Source organism: Rhea pennata, chromosome 3 (assembly GCF_028389875.1).
Source record: "Rhea pennata isolate bPtePen1 chromosome 3, bPtePen1.pri, whole genome shotgun sequence".
NCBI classification, from domain to species: domain Eukaryota; kingdom Metazoa; phylum Chordata; class Aves; order Rheiformes; family Rheidae; genus Rhea; species Rhea pennata.
The window spans coordinates 97095775-97108971 of NC_084665.1; the positions used below are offsets into that span (position 1 = coordinate 97095775).

The following is a 13197-nucleotide window of genomic DNA, read 5'->3' on the forward strand; positions in this document are numbered from 1 at the left end:
CATAAATTAATAGAAATAGGGAAAGCTCATTCTCAATTTCTTCTTATTAATCCATCAGCCTGCCTTATAAGCCTTTGCACTGGGAACTTGTACTGAATAAATGTAGCTTTTATAATAAAGGATCCTGCCACAGCAAGTATATTTTGCGAAGATCAAGAGCAAAGAAGGGTTCCCTCCAGTCTTTTTAGTGTAGGTGTGCATAAAGCAAGTTTTACATCATTTTCTAAGACTACTTTTGCTTGTGAGATTTCATGTTGAGTAAAACAGGAAGATTGTGTGGTTCTGATTAGTGTTGGTCCAGATGCATTTCCTCTTTAACCCCCTGAAATTTAAAAGCTGCATGAGTTAAGAGTGCAAGCATAGGTAGATTTAGTTGTATTTTAATGTACTCAGTGGTCAAGGTGAGACCAAGCCACCCATGAGCCAGCAATGTGCCCTTGTGGCCAAGAAAGCCAATGGTCTCCTGGGGTGCATTAGGAAGAGTGTTGCCAGCAGGTCGAGGGAGGTGATCCTGCCCCTCTACTCAGCCCTGGGGAGGCCTCATCTCGAGTACTGTGCCCAGTTCTGGCCTCCCCACGACAAAAGAGACTGGAGAGAGTCCAGCATAGGGCTACGAGGATGATCAGAGGGCTGGAGCATCTGCCCTATGAGGAACGGCTGCGAGAGCTGGGCCTCTTCAGCCTGGGGAAGAGAAGACTGAGGGGGGATCTTCTCAATGTGTATAAGTACCTGAAGGGAGGGTGTCAAGGGGACGGGGACAAACTCCTTTCAGTTGTCCCGTGTGACAGGACAAGAGGCAATGGGCAGAAATTGAAGCACAGGAAGTTCCGCCTGGCCGTGAGGGGGAATTTCTTCCCTGTGAGAGTGACGGAGCACTGGCACAGGTTGCCCAGAGAGGTTGTGGAGTCTCCTTCTCTGGAGATCTTCAAGGCCCGCCTGGATGCAACCCTGTCTAACATGGTCTGGGTGACCCTGCTGAGCAGGGAGGTTGGACTAGATGATCTCCAGAGGTCCCTTCCAACCTTACTGATTCTGTGATTCTAATGTGACATGCTTGACATAATCCAAAGGGTATTAGGTATTAATAAATTTGAAAAATATGTTCTGGTGTTGCTTCAGTGTTTCTTCCCATGATAAGCATTCTAAATTAAAGCTTTTGTATGCTGGATTACAAATGTCCTGTGAGTTTAAACAACTGAGACTTTTTTGAGCTGTCAAGATATGACCTAATTGTGTTAATTTTTAGCTGACTGCAAAGTTAAATTTATTCACTGGGTTGTTTTAGTTTGTTTTATTTTTTTTTCTTTTTGCTAACTAATACCAGAAAAGTTTTGGAGACAAAACTGTTTCATAGGTGTCCTGTCCCCCTTCCTAGTTCCCTTCTATAACTTTGAGCAATTATTTCTGCTTATCAAAAACAGAACAGTTACACCACTTGTTTACTTTGCACAGGGAAAAAATAGAATAGTTGTTTGTGATATATATTTAGGTTTTTCGGTGTGAGGAAAAAGGAGGATCATTTTAAGTTCCGAATGCCTGAAGTTAACAGCAATGTTTCTTTCTTTGTGCCCTCTTTCTACTCCCACCTGAGTCCCAATTCCTGGTCTTTCAAAAATGATTTGAATGGTCCCAGTGTTCACCGTTCCAGGTGGGGATCTCTTCACTTTTCCACTGAAATGGCTTTCTAGTTTATGTGACCTTCAGCATGGGGGTGCTGAAGTTAATGTCTGCGTAGCATTTTCCTGAGCAGGCTGGTCCTTTCACGATAGCTTAACTAGATCATTTATGCTTGTTAACCCAGTCCACTTTCTTAAAAGTTCAATGCATTCTGATCTCTTCATATGACTGACTTGTTTGTGGCTTAATTTAGTGAATATTTTTTCAGTGCGCAGATTATTCCATTCTTCTGTTTCTGGAAAAGGGGTAGGAGAGCACTTTTCACACTGAGATTACACGTTAAGTGATATTCAAAGGTGTAACATTAACTGGAGTTCAGCTCTGTGACCCTGTCAGTATGATGCCAGCATTTTTATCCAATAGGTTATAGTATTTAATTGCAAACTGTGGGAACAAGCAATTATATAACTACCTTTAAGGTGATGTTCACCCCTATTATATTCCCTCATGCCGTAAGCTTGGTCATACCCCAGAAAGTGGAAGCTCTTGGAAATAAGTGAAGAACTGGACTCGAGTAGACTTAATGCATCTGGTCTGTGCATGTGCAAAAGATAATGCATTTGCTGTGCATGAACTCTAATTTTGTTCTTTAAGGATATCAGTGTTGTCGTGTTTTACTTGCATACTGCTCTGAATAAACAACCCTTGTCTAAATGACTTTAGCACATGCTGCTGTTAAAGTTGCTTTCTGCACATTCTAGTGGATGTGTTGCTTATCTTGCATCTAAAACAAATTTCTGGGAATGTTAAATACCTTTTGAGGTGAAAGAGTAATCGGTGCATTGTACAACTTCATAGTTAAAGAAAATGTAAGCTGAAACCTTGGAGGCTCTTCCTCAGAGTACAGAGCTTGTGTGATTCATTACATAGCACGTAGAGATCACCATGTAGTAAATAATTGTCTTACAGGCAGAGTTTTTGTTAACTTTGATGTATTGAGATGAAGGACAAATATTGTGATTGTGCTAATAATTTTGGGAGTCTTTAGGTCCTAATTGTACATTTGAGCTTTGTGGAAAAGAAGTAGTGATAGGAAAATTGGCCTTTCCTGTATTTCCCTCCTCTTCTGTCCAGTTCAGCTTTATGCTGTGTTCTGGCTGTGGGCAATCAAAGCTAATTCCCTAACTGATTGTGTGATCAGATTTTGGGGATAAAGCAGATCTTGAAATTAAAACTAAAAGTGTAAACTTTTAGCATGTGATATGTTGGGTCACTAAACCAACACAAGGATCAGAGCTAAAATTGCTGCCTTTTTTCCAGGACTAGAGCAGGATATAAAATACATTCCCAAGGGATATGACTTGAGATAAAATTATATGTCCTGCACATAAGAAGCATGAGATATATGAGCTTTCAGGAAAACAGGACAGAAGTGTCCTGAAAATTCTTGGGGGGTGCTAGGGCAGAGGCTTATGTTCGAAGATTCTTCTGGTCAGCTCAGACATACACTCACTTCTAAGTACAGAGTTCTCTGACGACGACCATCTGCTGTGGTAGCATGTCCCAAGTGTAGGAGGCTTGTTATCCTTGTGGCAGTGCTCACTTTCTGTTGCATGCTTGTCTTGCCTCTTTGAATGAGTGATGAGGCTGAATAAGTTGTGTGGTAGAGATACTTTATTCACTCTGTTAAACCTAAATAAAATTTGCTTGCTGAACTTGGGAAGCTGTATGTTGCTCACTTTCAGGTACTGCATCTCCTAAATAATCATGCAAGGAGATTGTTGCTGTTGGGGGCTGTTTTCTTGTCTAAAACAGGCTCTTCAGTTTGTGTTGATGATTACACAGTCTTTATTTATCCCTGTAATATTTCTCTAAAACAGAAAAACACTACCTTAATGTTCTGTGTGGGAAACGGAGATGTGTGCTTATGCATAACTTCGGGCAGGTCACGTACTCTGTGATGGAGCAGTAACTGGCACCTGTGTCTGCCAATGAATAGATTAATGCTCTAAACAACTTCAGTATCATTCGCTTTTGCCAGGTGACATAAAAGGGTGGTTCAGCTTAAGTGGTGAAGGCTTGTAGGTTTCCCAGTGATGCTGCCATGACACTGAAATGTAAAGTAATAAACAATTGTATACTGTCCACTGATTTGATAGCAAAGTGCAATATTGCCGATTTCCCCACCTCATTTACTGTTGTTGTTGGAGCTGGTGAATAGACAACAAAAGGTGTAAGAAGTGCGAATCAATGAAGTGGAGTCTCCTTCTTTGCAGATATTCAAAACCCTCGTGGATGCGATCCTGTCTAACGTGCTCTGTGTGACCCTGCTTGAGCAGGAAGGTTGGGCTAGATGATCTCCAGAGGTCCCTTCCAACCTCACCCATTCTGTGACATATTTCGAGCATAGGCATTTCAGTTAATAAGTCCTACTTACTACATTTCTTGTGCTTTTGTTTTATGCTCCTGATAGAGATTTCAGAATTATCAAGTGTATGTCCTTTTCCTTTTATTGTTTGTTTTATTTTAGTTTTCCTTACTGTGTTCTTTTCATGCTCTTCTCTTCTGAATCTTTCTTTCTGCTTTTTGCCTATTGATCTTTTTTCTATCTTGTGTGTTCATCCATCCATCTGCAAAGGGTTTCTCTGTTTCTTTTGCTCTGTAAAAGAATGGTAGAATGAATTCCTTCTCCATGTCTTAAAGACAGGATATAACTAGGAGGAGTCTGGGGATTCTGCTTTCCTGAAGTGGTGCTCAGTGTCAGATTTATTATATGGTTGTTTTTGGTTGCATGATTTGTAAGTCTACATAGCTCCTAAGAGAAGAAAGTTGTTACACCTGTCTCTAGTCCAAAATTTAACAGCTTCATTGTAGGTTCTCAATACTTGTGCTATTTAAGCGGTTAACGTTTATCTCCACTAACTGGGAGATGGCTGCACTGAACAGTAATGTGTCACTTCAAAGTGCATTCTAAATTTTAAATGACTCTGGCAGCAAAGGACATGGTTTTGATAATGATTGTTAAAAACTGTCTGGCTGATTTCAGACAGTCTTAATAATGAGAACTGTGTAATCTGAAATACCAAACTTCTGGAATTACAATAATTTGTTAATATGTGCGATACAGATTCCTGGAAACTTGAGGAGCAGTCTGCCAGTGGCTGAGGAATGCCGCTCTCCCCGGATGTGTGGGTATCTTGCATAAATCGAACTGAAGTAGAACGGACTGGTAATAAGAAGTAAGTTTTCCTTCCTTTTCCAGGCATGTTTTTTCCGAGATGTCTGTTTTTTAAGACTCGTAATGCACAGTAGTATTCATTCACCTAGATAAGCTGCATTAAAAGCTGAAAATTATTATACTGCTGGCAAAGAGGCCAAGAAAATGCACTTGTTTGTGCTTTTTCCAAACTTTAATTGTGAAATGAGATGTCAAAATGAATGCTTTATATTTCATTTTGTGTGTAATTTCAATTGCTTGTCTGCAACTGCCTTCACATTGCTCGGTGCAGGGGGAGGTTGCCTCTTAAGGCAGTTCTTAATGAGCTCAAATGCAGTTGGAAGTGGATTCATCAGCAACAGTTGGAGATACTCATTCTGTATCATAACAGCTGTGAACTTGAGTTCGTATATGTAATGTGTGCTTAATCTTCCTGTGCTGTCAGTGATAGGAAGAGGAGGAATAGCTTTTTCCATATTTAATAATGATTTTAAGCAAGGCTTTTGACAGGCAAATTACAAAAGGTATAATACAAAGCAAGTTAAGAAACAATTTTCAATGAGTCTCAGTTTTGTAAGGATTTTGACTTGCATTTCTATCTCTTGGTATTTCAATGTTACTCTAATACGGTTAAAAACTAATTTGCTTGTCTGAGTTTGCAGATCACCTAATCTATATGGAAAGCGATGGAAAAAGTAGAGGCACTATAGTTTTACAATTGTCTTTGAATTCTATCTGTACTTAAAGGGGTACAACCTTTACCAGTAATTCATTTAATCTTATTTGGAGATTTTAGGAGGGTGAGAGAAAAATGATCAAATTTGTTAACTGAAAAGTTAAGCACCACTGGTTTGCCCCTTTCTGCTCTGTAATGTAAAGTATAAATTCATGAAGATGCTGAAAAGAGTGTGCTAGCCTGTTGGAATGATTATTCCTATTCCTAACCTATATTTTTTAAAAACTTTATCAAGATCAGTATCAATCAAATCCTATTACTTGATATTTGAATCTCATATACTTTCTACCTAAACTTTTCTATAAGAACACTATATAAATTAAAATATAGTACAATAAAGATAAGTGATTACATTCTTTTGCCTACCACTCTGTACCATGTGATAACATGCCTCACAGTTTTAGACTGACCTTGCCTTGACTTTCGTACAGATATAATCTGTTTGATGTCTTTTAAAAGCTGAAAGGAAGCCATACGTGAAGTGAAATTGCACATTGTTGCTGACATAGTATCCTTCACCTAATTAATTCAAACTAATAGGATTTTGTAGTCACTCTACTTTTCCCCTCTTTTAAAGTTTCGGATATTAGGGTGATACATTTACAAATGAAAGGCTAATCTCTGTTTTGTGACAAGTTATATCTATTTTTTTCGCAAACTTAATTGATTATCTTGTGTATTGATTATTCATGTTTTTCCTAACTGGCTTATGATATACAAGACGGAACTTGTTGGAGTAGGCACATTTCTTTTCTTTTTTCAGAAGTGTTAATATAGGGAATATATTTCCTTACCCTTTTGTCTGGATAGATCTCACACAGGGATATAAGTATCTCCTTATATTTTCACTTAGGGAAGTTGGGCACCTTACTGAGAATTTCATAGCATGTCTTAGTGGCTCTGCTAAGTAGAGGGAGAGTCAATCTCATGGGTTTGGAGTGGTATATAGATGCCAAGTGCTAAGAATCCCTGGAATGTGGAGTTGCACAGCACTGATAAAGTTTGCTTTGTTTCCTTAGTGACTTGACCCATTGAGAAAGTGTGGTTTCCTAGGAAGCTTTAATAGCTCAAAGTTGGTATTGAATAAAGGGAAAGGCCCCAACATAATTCTGCTTGTTTTCACCTGCTGCCTAAAAGATTAATTTTCTTAACCTTAGTATAGAAAATATAACCCTGAGTTTTGAAAGTGATTTATAGAGATCCTTCACACTTATCGGTTTGAGTAAATATGCCACAAGCTTCTGTGTTTCAAACAACTATAATCTTTTTCATAACCTAGTGAGTTTACAATGTGGTAATTTCATTTCAGGGCAAGAAAGTTTCAAGGAAACTTTCTAATTAGAGTGATATAATCATTCTGCATACATACTGTGGTTTCATCTGACTTCAGAAAATAGTTGCGTGATTAATTTTACCCATCATTAACTTAATAAGGAAACTGGAGATGCAGTGAAAAACAAACGACATAGTTGTACAGAAGAACTGTACAACTGGGACATTATTATGCCAAATCTTTTTAGGTTTTTGTTTGAGAAATGCCATTCTTTGAACTGCGTAAAATGTGGCAGCAACTGATTACCGCAAATAATTTTTAAAACCTTTTATAACAAGTTTGAACTTTATTGAAGCCTTCGCAGAGCTTGATACTGGAATTCTTCCCTTTTGCCCACAATCTCCATTCCCCCCCCACCCCCAGTTTTATTAGGAAGCAAACATTGCATAAACTAACTTCTAATATCACAATTCCCTCACATCCATTTTTCGGAAGGGAAGAGAGCCATCCTGGACACTACATGGAAATATTCTTAGAGTGAGTTTAGTTCTATTTTAGTGCCTGCTGCTATCTTTAGTCATGTTGCTGATAAGTTGGCCTACTCAGCTGTATAGTAGTGCAGTTTGCATCATAAACATGACAGGATTGCTCTAGTGTCTTGGAGACCAGAACAGATTATAATAGTGGAAGCAAATTGCTTTTTTTTTCATAAAATTTACTTTTATTTTACATCTGGTAAGAATTAGCTACATAATTCTGTAGATGTAATACTTGAATAGTGAATGTGCCTGGCTGTTTGAAAATATTCCTCTGGAAGTTTTATTTTACTTCATTTGTAAATGCTTGTAAAAGCAGCCATGCAAAACATCTGCATGTAGCAACACAACAGCAGAAAAGAAGTTGTAGCGTTCTTAACTAACCTGCTTGGAGGCCTCTGCATGTTAATAATATAAAGTAAACAGCTGAGGAATGTGTATTGCTGTTGACAGTGAGCGACTGTAAACATCCTCGACTGGAAGCTGTGAAGCAGCAGATGGGGCTTTCAGTCGGATGTTTGCAGCTGCCAACTGCCACAGACGTCAAGAAATGTTTGACACCTAAAGCATAGTTGTCTGTTTAAAACTTCTATTCTATTTGGTTTGTCACAGACATACAAATTCAGGCCAAACCTTTCTACTTAGTACTTAATCATTCTTGTGATGTCTGTGTCTGAATATCTGGAAGTAGCTCAGTTATTGGTAGAAACTGAAATACTAAAAACTGAATAGAAAGCAAAAATAGAATAAATTAGGGGTTTTATTTTTAACTGCAAACTTAAAGACTTAATTTTTAAGTTTCCATACAGCTTGCTTTGCTGTGCATATTGCTTAGCTCAGTTACTAGGCTCCACTAAACTTTTTACAAGGCAAGTATGCACATTTAAAATCTCTTTAATAGTTCATCTAGAATTTGAAATCCTAAGCCTTGTAGGAAGCAATCACTTACAGGATTTTTTGAAACTAGGAATACACTAATTATAGCAACTGTGGAAAAAATTACAAAAATAACTTTTCCTGGAAAGGGCTAAGACTGCAAAATGATGGGGAGGACAGGGAGATACCATTTGATTTGGCTCATGTCTGACATATATCATAGCGTCTCAGTCATTTGAAATTCTGATGATCCTCCCCCCTCATTCCTTTTCCTTTCATTCTTCTCCTTTCCTCCTCCCCTTGAAAAAAGAAGGAAGTGCTGAAAGCTGATTCATACTTTTCTAGAAGTCAGTTGAGACAATTTTAAGACTCCAGTCCTGCCATTTACTTTTACATATGGGCAGACCCTTGTATTTAAATATGACCCCAGGATTTTAGCTGCGGAGAATAGTTTGTGACTGGAATGGTATTAGCTGTCTTATTTAATGATGACTGCCGTCGTCCAAAAGAGCGGCAAGGTTTTAGCTAACTTTTTTGTTAACTTTTTTTCTTGTTGCCAGTATTCTTCTTTCTCAAATATATGTGCATATTCATGTAAAAATATGAAGGGGCATATCCTAAACATTAATAAATTCATTTACCTTTCATAGGATATAATCTAAGACTCTCTGAAGGTTCTGACCTGCTTGTTTTTGTTGTTTTTTTAAAGGAGCTATATCCTGGTCAAGATTCTCAAAAATATTATTGACATGCTTACTTAGAGCTGTATCTGCACAGTTTGGAAAGAATGCTGTATATTTGACAAAACCTTATTAATCCATGCTTTGCAAATAGCTTTTAGTGTGGATTTGTTGGTTTGCCATAGACTCAGATTATATTATATTTCAACAGTGCTTGAAGTGCTTAAATCCTGCTAGGATTAGCAGTGTACATCATCTTGCACGCTTTGCTGTATGTAGTAAGGTATGAGCCCTTCCACCAAGGGATTACAATCTAATTCAAGACTAATTCAGTTATCAAAGTGGAATCCAGATAGTGTGGGCAAGGAACAAATGGGAAGAGTGAGTGAAAAACCATGGGGATAAGAGGTGAGGCTTAAGGCATGATTATACAGAGTAGCTGCTTGTTTGTGTAGGTATCTTTGAGTTATTTGCTTAATTTAAATGGAGGAAGAGAGAAAAGATACCCAATTAAGCAGTTGGTTGTAAGCTATAAATACTTTGAAAGAAGATGGTTTGGTAGGATGGTGTGTGCATTTGAAGTTAGGAAAGGAATTGCTGAAACTTAGGATGTATGTGTATGGTTTTGTTTTGGTGTAAGTGCAGCAGAGGTAATACGGAAAAAGAGCCAATATGAATGCAACATTTTGCCTAGAGGTAACGTGGCAACATACCGACTGGGTTCAACGGTCAAGATGGACGTCAGGATTGAGACTTGCACACACTGTAGAAGTAACAGCAATTTTCCTTGCATATCTATATGACAAATGGGAGTTCAAGACAACAGTCAAGCTATAGTCTTACAGTTGTGAATGATAAAGGGGGATGTTACTGCTGACAAAGTGGGACAAGGTTAGAGATATGTAGTTCAGCATGTATAATAACAGGTTTTAGGTGGATGCTTTTGCAACCTTCCGAGGCTTAAAACTAGCCTTACTAACAACCCAGAGATTTTTCTAAGTGATCTTGTAGTGAAGTTCATGAAAGTTAGACCCACTTGAGAAATACTATCTAGGCAGAGGATTCTTAACATAGTGTCCTCATCTGGAAAGCTTCACTATATATTTGAAGAAGAGGATTGAGCAATAGGAGAGAACTTGCATAGGCAAAGTATTTAATATCAAAAGCATTAAGTACCTCCTGTGAAGATCTACATATTGATAATATTTGTTCTTTGGCAGGAAATTCTTGCAATACCCATTCTATTACTCTTCTTCCTGAATTACGTACTGTCTCAAAGTTCAGCATGTTTCCTCTTTGAAAATGTAGTAGTATGTTGGGACTGTTTTCTTGAACCTATAATCTCATTACATGCACACAAAGAGTTTTCTTTCAGAAAAACAGCTACAGACAAGTAATCTGCTCTTCTGCCAGCCACCACTTAAAACTTGCTTATGCTAAACTCTAGAAGAATATTAGACAACATTTATGGACCATTGCTCTACAGTGGAGGCAGGCTGCAAACTTTGTGTTATCCTAAATACTATTGTACACTGTTTTACCTGGTACTTGTTGAGGTTACTATCTCACCTTGAACTCTGTCTCAAGTAGTTCTTAATTAGGATTTGCTTTCAGGACCTGATTCCAGATCTGGGTATCTGAAGTCAGGCTGTCTTCACCCCTTTATTGAAATGTTGGCTACATTCTTAAAAAAGCTGCTTTCCTACTAAAACTTGTTAAAAGTTAAACTTAAATAAGGAGTTCTGGTTTTTATTCCACATAAGTTCTATATGTTTGTGAGGAAGGAGCGAAGGAAGAGGGAAAATTAACCAACACTACTTACCCATGTGTGTTGTTTATGGAAATTATCTTTAAAATGGCAGGACAGCTGTTGGAAAAGGCACAATTCATCTGCCTACGTATGCACTTGTTATGAAGAGAATACAGTTGATGATGTGAATGGAAAGCTTTCAGTACAGAACTGCTGTTCCTGCTCAAGCCACACTCAAAAACATAAATTGTTCAGATACGTACTTTAACTCTTTGGTTGAGAAGTGACAGTGTTTAATACCACTTTTTAGGGAGTTTTCATTGTTAATGATATGAGAAACAGCATACATTAGTGTTCAGTGTTTGTTTTGTTTAAAGATATAGTGAGAGAGGATGAACTAATCCTGTAGTTCTTTAACCAATTTCAACTTGGAAGTAAGACTGTTGTGAGTTGAACTGGGCATGTAACTTTTTTCCCTTAAGCAACAATTTGTAGACTGAGATGCGTGCAATCATTCCTGCTTTGTACTGATAGATAATAAAACTTCATGCAGACTATTCTGTTTTTTTCCCTAAAGCTTCAAAGAGTCAACATGAAACAAATGGAGAAAGGATATGAAAAGGAAGCCACGTGCTATGCAGTGACATAGTGTTTTTCCACATAATGACTTGAGGCATTATTTTAGCTGTGGATGTATATGTAGCTTCTTTTATTTAACAATACTTCTCTTGATTTAATATGCATAACCAACATTCTGAGCAGACTCAACCTTCCTGTCATTGGCATTTAGTCTTTCTTGTGAGCAAACCTGAGATATTTTGAGCAATCTTCTATCTAGAGCATTGCTAAAGATTTTCTTTCCCTTTTGTTTCTTCTCCCTTCCCCATGATTAAATGTGCATCTTCAGTGATACTGCAGAGAAAGCAAACAGATTCCAGAGCTTCTATCTAGCAAGGCAAGAATAGTAGTGGAAGGGAAGGATTTTGCCAGGAGTTTTTTTGCAGTTTCCTCCTGGGTGTCTTAGTGTGTTTCAGTCAATGGTTGCTCCTTCAGTGTCTGCCCAGTGGAATTCTGAGCCACTTTCTCCTCATTACTCTACTTTTTATTTTTGTCTCAAGGGCAAAATAAAATAGCATTTTGCTTTCTAGAATGCTGTGTAGAGATCTTTTGTGTCTCTTTGCCTTGACTAAATCCTTCATCCCTTTTTCTTCCTCCATTGACTCACTGTTCTTCATTAGATGCAACTTAAAACACCTGTCTTTTGTTTTCAAGGCCAACATGGTGTATATATAAACTCCCACATCCAATTGGCCTATAGTGCTCTTCTGCATTACTCACTTGAACTTATTCTTTTATTTGTGAAGAAATTAAAAATCAGTCAACAACCTTTGTAATTACTTCAATGCAGTGTATGCTTGGGAAGAATTTGTGCACTCTTCTTGAAGGCTACAGGTTGTTAGATACTTTCTTACAAGACTTTTTACAGTACTTCGCCCCCCCCCACCACCACCACCCCTTGCCCTCTTCACTTTCTGTGCACTTTGAGAATGGGATTAATATTTTCTTCTTGCAGTGTTGATTTTGCTGAGTTGATAGCTATGTTTCTAATGTGTGCTGCCATTCCTGGAGAAGGTGTCTGCTTGATACTATGCAGAATGGTGAAAGCAATTGTTTAAAAAAAAGATATGGATGCACACGCACACAGACTTGGCAGCAAAACCAGAGATAATATATATCAGGACAAAGGGGAAGAAAGAGGCAAAGGAGGTTGTGTATCAGTTGCCTGGATTAGTGTGCTGAGTAAGTGGGGCTTGTATTCTAGAATTATTAATAAACTTAGTTTCAAGCACTTAGCTATTTCTTTTTTATATTACATTATTCTATATACAAGCTCATCTAAAGCTCTTGCTTGAAATTTACTGTTTTTTTTTAAAAAAGGCAACTGCATATCTAATCTATTTACATGAAGAACAGAATGCTACTGTTCCTTTAAAGATCTTACTAGTGTCCCAGCAATGTAATGCAGAGACTAGAATGAACTATGAAGTCCCTCTGTTTTGATTGTTGAAAGTTATGTAATTTTAAAGCCTCTATGCATATCTGATATGATTTTGAGATTTGTAGCAGTGATTAATTCTATAACTATAAATGCTCTTCATCAACATCCTGAAATGTTTTCAAAACATATGGAGGGATTTTTAACAGCTTAAAATAAACAGTAGCAAAATAACTGAAAGCCTACTTAAAACATTTGCAACGGTATCTATTATCTCCTTGAAACTGTACCTGTTATTTTTTTTTTTTTTTAGTCTTTCATATCATTAGGAGTGTTCAAGACACTCAGCCAATGATTAAAACATGAGATTCTGATGCAAGAAATGTAAGAAAACCAGTGAAAGCAAGATAGAGCATGAAGGTATAGCAAACTCTGTTTAGAGGAGTAGGGAAAGAAACCTAGGTAACATGAATGTTAACTGCTGCATTAGCACAGAAAGCTAGTTCAGGTCCTAGA

General features: G+C 37.7%; 1 protein-coding gene across 1 annotated transcript in view; it reads left to right on the plus strand.

Annotated features, from left to right (window-relative positions):
• Positions 1-4785: 4785 nt before the first annotated feature.
• The window catches only part of OGFRL1 (opioid growth factor receptor like 1), a 76941-nt gene continuing 68529 nt past the window's right edge, over positions 4786-13197 (plus strand). The window contains exon 1 of the mRNA XM_062573095.1: positions 4786-4846. Coding sequence (XP_062429079.1) covers positions 4786-4846 — 61 coding nt within the window. The remainder of the gene's footprint in view (positions 4847-13197) is intronic.